Below are 11212 nucleotides of genomic sequence, written 5' to 3' on the forward strand. Positions count from 1 at the left end.
TAATTTTATTTCCATTTAATCATTTGTCGTTTTTAAAAATTATGTTTATACACTCGTTAAATCGGCAGAATGTGAAAGGGCGAACCGTGATTGCAAGTACAGGTTGGGCACCCGTCTTTTCCAGTAGCGAACCCGTTCGGGCAGTAGAGATCGCACAACATCAGACTGCATTCTGTGAAAAGAAAATATTAAATGATACATGTATTAATAAGTCTCCATTGGAACTATTTCTCGTTCTAGCCAGTGCACCACGACTGGTATATCAAATGCCGTGGTATGTGCTATTCTGTCTGTGGGATGATGCATAAAAAAGATCTCTTGCTACTAATGCAACAATGTAGCGGGTTTCCTCTCTATGACTGTGTTAAAATGACCATATGTTTGACATCCAACAGCTGATGATTTAGGAGATAACCATATAGAGTTTTTTAGATTTGCGGGTGTTATTGTCTATTTGATCCCGCAAATGTCATTTTTGACCGAAGGGCATGTAATTAACCAATCACAATAGAGAACACACTCGCAGTCAGTTTACAATAATAAATGAATATGAACTAGTGGTGTCGTTACACAAAACTAAAGTTTTTTGGTATTAGTAAGCTTTTCAGAGCACTGCAGTTCAGTTTCTTTCCATTATTTGACTTGTGTCATCGTGTTCTATCATATCACATTCATTTAACGTTGTGCTAGGTTCAGACTACCAACTGTCACAACGGAGTTGTCCAACTCGCCGATCTCCCGACGTCAACGACTAATCCAGTTATTTGTCTTACAACTCGATTCTCGTCGTATACGACTCCTACGGCAGATTAGTTGTTAATCTAAGCGCACCCGTCAAAAATGTCGCCACATCTTTTAAAAGTCGAATTTTGTTGTAGTCCACTTCTAATGTTATTGAATACTAGTACCTATCAAATCAAAACACCCATGTACTAGGTTTAGTGCTTTTATCAATATTAGCTTAAAGTTGTTTTTTTGATTCCCAGTCTGGAGCTCCATGCGGTAAGACGTGTTTGTTTCGCTTGTGCACACTGCACGTGCTTTCGTGTGCTCGACTTGGGGGTCCTTCATTTCGATGTTTTTGTCAGCGAAATGAAGTTTTCTACTGGGATGTATGCGGCTATTGGAACTGATTGAACGCTGGAACGCTTCTCGTTTCGACAGTCTGCACCACCAGGTTGGATTCTTTTTTAGCGAGATTCCTTGCCTCCACGTCATTTCTCCGTCTGACTGTCGACTAGTTTTTATTTTCGTGACTCGTATGACGGCCATTCTGCAGAACGCCACGGTTGTTCGCGTTTAGTCTCTACATGTCCGAGCCTGTCCTAACAGCACTGGAAGATTGACCGCCCCACTCTAAGAAGAAATAGGAAGCGGGGTCGGCCCCTACTACTCTTTTTCTAGACTTTACCTTGCTTTATAGTAATACCATCTCGTATCCTCCGGAGTCGGGCCCGTCCGCACCACTATACCAAACCATGACGACTGGACTATACCCTAGTCTGATACTCTCTCTCGTTCAGACGGATCCGGCTTCTCAAGATCTGTATTTCAGCACAGCACTACGCCTTCAACGTCTGTCGACTGTCAATCTAGGGGTTTTCTTGACGGGATGCAACCCATCTCGTCCCTTTAAGCTGTGCACCCAAACGGCCTTAACGAGGCCACTCGCGTGAACATATCGATCGGACTTTAAACTTTTAGATCTGCGTTCAAAATTTTATGTCGAAATTACTTCTTTTTTAAAAATATTATTAAATAGTCCGATCCTCAATTTTTTCTCTTATTTAATTTTGGACTGTCCTTCTAAAATGCTCCAAATTATATAAATATTCGGCCGAGCAGTCAATTCTTTTTATTTTTGGCTTGTAACCTTTTTTTTATTTTTTTTATTATTCTATTAACTTTTTTACTAATTGCTATTTTCAAAATTCTGCCCATTTTCTAAAAATAGACTAAAACTCGACTCCATAACTGTTACCTCTCAGACGCACGTGCGTTTTTAAAAATATGAGAAATGCATTTTGTGATATTAAAAACACTAGGATGACCAAAAACACTTCAAATATACGGAACAATCTTAAACAATAAATCTAAGTATGATTTCAGCTATCAAAAACGGCTCTAATAGGAAAAAAATATGCCTTAGTGTTTAAAAACTAGGGTATGTCTCTTTAAAAGTCATACTTCCCATGAAAATATACTGAAAATAACGAAAATTTGCTTGAGCAGGGAGGGTTTTGTGTCGAAACCCTCCCCTTGCACACGCACCTGTACCGATTCCACATTGAAGACTGACTAAATGAGATGTTCCCTGAATACTCTGACTGTAAGAGAGGGCTGATAACCGTCCAAATGTCCGTCTAGCTCTCTTACAGTCGGAGTACTCGGGCTGATAACCGTCCAAATGTCCCAAATGTCCGTCTAGCTCTCTTACAGTCAGAGTACTCGGGCTAAATAAGGTGCAACTTCAATTTCACTTAAACACTTGTCATTGATTAAAGTATGTTTATTCACGCATTAAAGCGACAGAATGTTTAAGGGAGGATTGCAAGAACAGGTGGGGCATCCGTCTTTTCCAGTGGCGAACCCGTTTGGACAATAGAGGGCGCACATCACTAGCCCACATTCTGCGAAAAGAAAAAATATTTAAAGCTAGTAGACCGGCCGCTTTAAAAGTCAGCTACAATTCGGCAAACTGAGTCAAAATTATTCAAACAGCTCCATTCCTTAGATAAATCGTTCCAAGTTATGCGCCAGGAAAACTGCGCAATTTTTATATTTTGGACTTAATCCTACTGGACATTCAAAATTCGATAGCACGACAAATGCTCATTAGATAACTTTTAAAACAACTCGTTGTTATATAAATGGTATCTAACGGCCACTCATGTATTATTCTATATCTTATTACTATTATAGTACAACAAATATAGTTAGAAGAACACATATTTCATTTTCTTTTGTCATTAAAATGCTCCAGCTTCCGTAATGTAATTTTTCTTCGTGAAATAGATGCCCAATACTTGTAAATGTACGCCCGGTATGTAACTGCTAGTAGTAGACGTAAACTTACGATGTTTAGTGAAATCGGCCTCAGTTCGGGCTGCTGGTACTCACTTCCTTTCACTCACCCAAACCCATTTCTGTCCTGGACGGAGGAGCCAGCATGGGTCGACACCTGTGCCCATGACAGGCGTGCGCTACAACAGCTTGCTCTAAATGTGCACGTTATGCCCTATGACCTGACCCGACCCGATCTGACTTGACTTGTCGCTTAAGACTTCTGGATATATTATTCGCATCTCGGTATCTTCTGTAACGCAGGGTTTTACACTAAACATTTTTTTAATTTAAGGCTGGTAGGTAATGGGTTCGTGTCCCACCTGAGATAATAGGGGATATTTCATTCTACTACCTTTTCCAACCCAAGACTGAGTGCATCAATGGAAAGGTTTAAAGCCACATGCACCAATTTTCACCCTCTTCACCAGTGTGAGAATGCACGCTGGTCATACGGATAAAGCAATAGCGGTTGGATTAATTACGCCGGGGTTATGACCCCAGATAGGGAATGATTACCCGGCATACACTGCACGTTCCATGTACCCCGAGCTCGGGTGATACTGAGATAGCTCAACTGACAGCAAGCTTGGGGCACGGCCCTGTCAAGAGATCCATACTCTGTGTTAAATATTTTGGGTGTTTTTAGCGGGGGATGGGGGTGTCTTAAAGTGATCGCATACTTACGAGGAAGGTGGTTAATGGCGAATGTGGAATCTGATTGACAGGTATGGCCACACCCATTTGATCGACAGCTCTGTCCCGCCGGGCAGGAGTTGCTGGTACACATTTCAACACAGATACCGAAAACTGCCCTCTCACGTGGTGCGGCACACGCAACTGAAAAAAAAAGAAGACAAAAATTAATCATTTAAAAACAAGCAAAAACAAAGATATTGAAACAGAAAAGGTATCGAGGAATGACGATTGATTAAAAATATTTTCATGTGTGTGCAGGCACGGCGGAGCGGGAGGGGGGGGGGGTAGTAGGCCTAATAATTTCGAATAAAAATATTAATGGTAGTAAATTTTAAGGCAGAGATGAATTTTATTTGTAGAATGCAGGAAATTGCATTTCAGGACATTTAGTTTTCGAAATGTTACAGTGACCCCTCTAGAAACTTTTCTTTGAGCCCTCGATCTCAGTCAGCTCCTAGTGTCTACCGTGCCTGATGTGTGTGCGTTTGTGTGTGTATATTATCTATGTATGGGATCGATCCCCGTCGGTGGGCCCATTGAGCTATTTCTCATTCCAGCCAGTGCACTACGATTGGTATATCAGTGGCGGTGGTATGTGCTGTCCTGTCTATGGGATGGTGCATATAAACGATCCATTGCTACTTTGCATGTTTTCTCTCTCTCTCTCTCTCTCTCTCTCTCTCTCTCTCTCTCTCTCTCAGTGTCTGTCTCTGTCTGTCTCTCTCTCTCTCTCCCTCTCTCTCTCTCTCTCTCTCTCTCTCTCTCTCTCTCTCTCTTTGACTCTGTTTATCTCTCTCTCTCTCTCTCTCTTGACTGTTTATCTCTCTCTCTCTCTCTCTCTCTCTCTCTCTCTCTCTCTCTCTCTCTCTCTCTCTCTCTCTCTCTCTCTCTCTCTCTCTCTCTCTCTCTCTCTCTCTCTCTCTCTCTCTCTCTCTCTCTGACAAAACACACCACGTCGTCTGTGCTGACATCAACTACAGATCTGGCAACAGACGTCATAGACCAAGCGCTACATTTTCACACTGCCAGACTGGCAGCTGAACAATGTTCGAACCTTACTAATTAATGTTTCTTAATAACCATCAGGAAAGGTACATATTAATCAATGTGAATTTCTCATACTTATAATATTGTCGATGTTTAAAGAAGTAAATTTATCTAAAGATATGAAAGGGACATACCCTAGTTTCAACCCGTGAAAATTAACACTAAGTATATTTAATCTACAAATCTGTAACACATTTGGATAAAGATACAATTGAGTGAAACACGAGCCTGTGACTTTGAAATGGCGAAATACCCTCTGAAAACAGACTAAAACTTGACTCCATAACTGTTACTTCTCAGACGCACGTGCGTTTTTAAAAATATGAGAAATGCATTTTGTGATATTAAAAACACCAGGATGACCCATAACACTTCGAATGTAAGGAAACTGAGAATCTAAACAATAAAATCTAAGTAAACTATGATTTAAGTTATCAAAAACGATTATTATAATTAAAAAAAAAATATACGTTAGTGTTTAAAAACTAGGGTATGTCCCTTGAACGCATTAATATATATTGATAACACGTAACAGTTACAGACCAAGACGTCAAAATACTCCACACTCGCCAGACCCAGACCCAGATCCAGACCTGATGTGTTTTGGGCCTTAAATAAACACATATTCCTTTTCTTTCGTAACTGATGTCTAAGAAAGGCAGTTTATCTGTTATGTCTTAAGGGGGGGGGGGGGGGGGGGGGGGGGGGGGGGCGTAGCCCAGTGGTAAAACGTCCGCTTGATGTGCGGTCGGTCTGGGATCGATCCCCGTCGGTGGGTCCATGGGGCTATTTCTCCTTCTCGTCGCGGTTTTCCTCTCTAAGACTATATGTCGAAATTACCTAATGTTTAACATCCAATAGCCGATGATTAATCATTCAATGTGCTCCAATGGTGTCGTTAAACAAAACAAAACAAAACTGTAACGTCTTATCTCTGTAGTTTACCTGCAATACACGCGGCTAACAGAAGAACTTTCATGACTCCAAAACACTTCTCACAGTCGATAAGGAAGCACGGAACTGACACGTTGTATGTCTATTTATTGGGTTGTGTGGTTCACTAACAAACCTAGACTGTCAACAGTTCAAAAATCAAATTATTAAGAATACCATAATCAGGCTTGGGATCTATAACTTTTCACTGGGTGTTGTGCGGTGTGGTGTGTGTGTGTGTGGTGTGTGTGTGTGTGTGTTGTGCGGTGTGGTGTGTGTGTGTGTGTGTGTGTGGTATGGTGTGGTATACGTGTGTGGTATGGTGTGATGTGTGTGTGTGAGTGTGTGTGTATGTGTGTGTGTGAGTGTGAGTGTGTGTGTGTGTGTGAGTGTGTGTGTGTGAGTGTGAGTGTGTGTGTGTGTGTGTGTATGTGTGTGTGTATGTGTGTGTGTGTGTGAGTGTGTGTGAGTGTGTGTGTGTGTGTATGTGTGTGTGAGTGTGTGTGAGTGTGTGTGTGTGTGTGAGTGTGAGTGTGTGTGAGTGTGAGTGTGTGTATGTGTGTGTGTGTGGTGTGGTATACGTGTGGTATGGTGTGATGTGTGTGTGTGGTGTGTGTCTGTGTGTGTGTGCGTATGTGTGTACGTGTGTGTATGTGTGTGTGTGGTATGTGTGTGTGTGCGTGTGTGTGTACGTGTGTGTGTTTGTGTGTGTGTGTGTGTGTGTGTGGTATGGTGTGGTATACGTGTGTGGTATGGTGTGATGTGTGTGTGTGTGTGTGGTGTGTGTCTGTGTGTGTGTGCGTATGTGTGTACGTGTGTGTATGTGTGTGTGTGGTATGTGTGTGTGCGTGTGTGTGTACGTTTGTGTGTGTGTTTGTGTGTGTGTGTTTGTGTGTGTGTGTGTGTGTTTGTATGTGTATGTAGGTAATAGGATAGGTGCCGTAGGGCGTAGGCGGTTTCGGCCGTAGGGGGAGTTAGGTTTGTCCGGGGGCCTGCCCCCTCCCCCTCGGTCCCCCCCCCCAAGTTTCGGTCACACTGAAACTCCCGATATGACTGATGCCACCCCTTAATTTCGTCCCACCCACTAAATAAACTTTCTGTGGCGGGTGCCCCAATCTCCTAGTGGAGAAACCCCCTCCTCCATGACTAAATTTAGGGCTAAAGTGGATTTTTTTAAATTTACAAATGCCCGATTTAAAAAGTGTCCAAAGTCATATAAATAGTTATTTTCGGATCGGATCTAATACAACAATAACCCTTTGTTTGACGTTAAATACTTTTTTCGAGTTCGCCGATAACAAATGTTTCACATATTAACCACTAATACACCCACTACAGGAAGAAAGCCGACAACGCCCCGTTTCAATTATGTTCCTGTTAAATACGTTAGTGCTGCCCTCCATGTATCACCAAAGAGTCTGGGGAATGGCGATCCTGAGTTCTGTCCTGACGGGTTTCTTCCTGTAATGTGTGTATTAGTCATTAATATGTCAAATATTTGTTATAAGCGAACTGCAAAATAATCGATGTAAAGGTATTTAACGTCAAACATAGGGTTGTTGGTGTATTAGAGCGGGCGTCTTTGCCTATCCGGTTAGAGTTCTAAGGTTATTGTCCTTAGCTAACATTGTAACAGTTCCACATCTACAAAGCAGCAAAAAACGAGAAAGTACCATTTTCAATTCAAGAGTGACTTTTTGCCTGCCTGCATAACACCTTCTATTACTGTGCTTTGTTTCTCCCTCCCCCCTTATTTTAAGCTAGGAACAGCCCTGTTCATAATTTGCAATGTGCTAAAGTTATTTTCTTTTCCCGACTTGTTAATTTTGAAAGTCTAGGTTGAGCCCACTAACAGAGGATTGGCTGTTACCACCATGAGAAAGTACCAGAAGTATATAAGTTATTGCGATATAATTAATATACTGGGAGAAAAAAGATACAGAACCGCATATTAGTTGTTTTCCTCATGTAAAGAAAGAAAGAAATGTTTTATTTAACGACGCACCCAACACATTTTATTCACGGTTATATGGCGTCAGACATATGGTTAAGGACCACACAGATTTTGAGAGGAAACCCGCTGTCGCCACTACATGGGCTACTCTTCCGATTAGCAGCAAGGGATCTTTTATTTGCGCTTCCCACAGGCAGGATAGCACAAACCATGGCCTTTGTTGAACCAGTTATGGATCACTGGTCGGTGCAAGTGGTTTACACCTACCCACTGAGCCTTGCTGAGCACTCACTCAGGGTTTGGAGTCGGTATCTGGATTAAAAATCCCATGCCTCGACTGGGATCCAAACCCAGTACCTACCAGCCTGTAGACCGATGGCCTGCCACGACGCCACCGAGGCCGGTCCGTTTTCCTCATGTTGTTTATTGCACGAGTTTATAGTGCGCAAGATTATTATTCCACGAGTGGGATAAATGTGGACTATAAACGAGTGAAACAAATATACAGGACCATATACCACTTGTTTTTCTTGTTGTTCATTGCACTCGTTTACAGTGTTCAGCCAGTGCACCACGACTGGTATATCAAAGGCCGTGGTATGTACTACCTTGTCTGTGGGATGGTGCATATAAAAGAACCCTTGCTGTTAATCGAAAATAGTAGCCAATGAAGTGGCGACAACGGGTTTCCTCTCTCAATATCTGTGTGGTCCTTAACCAGATGTCTGACGCCATATAACCGTACATAAAATGTGTTGAGTGCGTCGTTAAATGTTAAAACAGTTCCTTCTTCTTTCCTTTATTTACAGTGCGCAAGAATATTATACCACGAGAATGCGTAGCTAGCGGTCAAGTGGTATAAATCTTACGCACTATAAACGAGTTCAATAAATATTTAATAACATGGAAAACCAACTGGTATGAAGTCCTGTATTTATTACATACCACCTAATGTCCTTTATATATTATGGCTAAAAGAAGTTTAATTAAATAACACAACTTACTTCGTCTAAAGGTCAGTTGGATTTTGGGGAATGAATAGAACGCTGAGCGTTCTGACTGGAGACATGACGTCACGAACACACGCGAGATTTTGTATAACACGTATGTTCAATACAATATTGTGATATAAAGTAAAGTAAAGTTTGTTTTATTTAACGACGCCACTAGAGCACATTGATTTTTAATCTTATCATCGGCTATTGGACGTCAAACATATGGTCATTCTGACACTGTTTTTAGAGGAAACCCGCTGTCGCCACATAGGCTACTCTTCTTTACGACAGGCAGCAAGGGATCTTTTATTTGCGCTTCCCACAGGCAGGATAGCACAAACCATGGCCTTTGTTGAACCAGTTATGGATCACTGGTCGGTGCAAGTGGTTTACACCTACCCATTGAGCCTTGCGGAGCACTCACTCAGGGTTTGGAGTCGGTATCTGGATTAAAAATCCCATGCCTCGACTGGGATCCGAACCCAGTACCTACCAGCCTGTAGACCGATGGCCTGCCACGACGCCACCGAGGCCGGTCATATTGTGATATTGCACAGTTAGAATGGTCTTTATTACTACAGAAAGATTAAATGGATATGTAATGTAAAGTACAGTGATGTAATATGGGATTGAATGTCAGTAATGTGAGACTGAATGTCAGTAATGTGAGACTGAATGTCAGTAATGTGAGACTGAATGCCAGTAATATGTGATTGAATGTCAATAATGTGGGATTGAATGCAGTAACGTGAGACTGAATGCCAGTAATATGAGACTGAATGTCAATCATTTGAGATTGAATGTCAGTAATGTGAGATTGAATGTCAGTAATGTGGCACTGAATGTCACTAATGTGAGACTGAATGACAGTGTGAGATTAAATGTCAGTAATGTCAGATTGAATATCAGTAATGTGAAATTGAATGTCAGTAATGTAAGACTGAATGACAGTAATGTCAGACTGAGTGTCAGTAATGTGAGACTGAATGACAGTAATTTGCGACATAATGTCAGTAATATGAGAATGAATGTCGGTAATGTGAGACTGAATGTCAGTAATATGAAAATGAATGTCAGTAATGTGAGACTGAATGTCAGTAATGTGAGACTGAATGTCAGTAATATGAGAATGAATGTCAGTAATGTCAGACTGAATGTCAGTAATATGAGAATGAATGTCAGTAATGTCAGACTGAATGTTAGTAACACGGTTAACTTCCTGTAGCCAATTTCACAAAACATCGTAACTTTACGTCAGCGACTATAAGTTACACCGGTCATATGTTTACATATGTTTGACATCTGTTTCATGCAGAAACTGACACCAATACGGAAGAACAAGATAATATGAAATATGTGTAATTCAAACCATATTTGTTGTAGTGTTAGTAGTATAAGAATTGTGGTTTAGTCATACGTTTACGTGAAAAACTAGGATTACGATCATAGGCGTACGGGCTTCCATTTTTGTAAGGGTCAGGCTGGTTTTTGCCCGAATTAAAAGAAAATGCCCGAATCTGCATAATAACATTTATTCATGTTAGCATTACTACCAAACAGCTATATAGGGTTGCAAACGAATCTCTACGCATTTTTGCATGGATTACCACTAAGTTTGAGGGTAGAATGATGGAAATACATGATAAGAAGATCTCTGGTTAGCACATTTTCCCCGAATATCTGTATAAGTTTTGCCCGAATTTGAGGTTTTGCTCCAGCACTGGGGAGTATGGGGTGTGAAGGAGTTGCCGCTCCTGCCCTCGTCTCGTACGCATATGCTTACGATGTTTTGTGAAACTGGGCCCTGACACTAATGGATGATGGATTTGTGAAACTGAGTCCTGACACTGTGAATGAGGGTTTTTTCTCTGTGTGTGTTGGTGTGATCCTTTTTTTTTCTATCAGTATATATGAAGTAAAGGCGTTAGAAATGATAACTCTAAAAATAAATCGTTATGGTAAAATACTTGGTCCACTTACAGGAGGCGGAACGTAGCCCAGTGGTGAGCGGTCAGTTTGGGATCGATCCCCGTCGATGGGCCCATTAGGTTATTTCTCGTTCCAGCCAGTGCACCACGACTGGTGTATCAAAGGTCGTGGTATGTGCTATACAGTCTGTGGGATGGTGCATATAAACGATCCCTTGCTACTAATGGAAAAATTAGCGGGTTTCCTCTCTATGACTATGTCAAAATTACCAAATATTTGACATCCAATAGCCGATGATTAATACATCAATGTGCTCTAGTGTCGTTAAAGAAAACACACTTTTTAAAATACTGTTTGGAGGCGAGATTTTGTTTAGATGTTTTCCCCATTCCAACCAGAAGTCCACGACTGGTATATCAAAGGCCGTGGTATGTCCTGTCATGTCTGTCGGAAAGTGCGTTACAAAGATCACTTTCTGCTTATGTGATTGTTGCGGATTTCTTTTGACGACTGTGTCAGAAAGGGAAGGAAGGAATATTTTGTTTAAAGTGTTTTTTAACGACACCACTAGAGCACATTGATTTATTAATCA

General features: G+C 41.3%; 1 protein-coding gene across 2 annotated transcripts; it reads right to left on the bottom strand.

Annotated features, from left to right (window-relative positions):
• On the bottom strand, positions 1–5862 carry LOC121372896 (WAP four-disulfide core domain protein 18-like). Of its 2 annotated transcripts, none has more exons than XM_041499332.1 (3): positions 5755–5862; positions 3751–3903; positions 1–172 (listed from the first exon to the last, which is right to left on the bottom strand). In XM_041499332.1, the coding sequence occupies exons 1-3, from the start codon at positions 5786–5788 to the stop codon at positions 57–59; spliced, it is 303 nt and encodes a 100-aa protein (XP_041355266.1). In that variant the 5' UTR covers positions 5789–5862; the 3' UTR covers positions 1–56. The 2 variants fall into 2 exon arrangements, with proteins under 2 accessions (XP_041355266.1, XP_041355267.1); XM_041499333.1 differs by lacking the exon at positions 1–172 and adding an exon at positions 2494–2630.
• Between the last annotated feature and the right edge of the window lie 5350 nt (positions 5863–11212).

Source organism: Gigantopelta aegis, chromosome 5 (assembly GCF_016097555.1).
Source record: "Gigantopelta aegis isolate Gae_Host chromosome 5, Gae_host_genome, whole genome shotgun sequence".
Classification (NCBI taxonomy): Eukaryota; Metazoa; Mollusca; class Gastropoda; order Neomphalida; family Peltospiridae; genus Gigantopelta; species Gigantopelta aegis.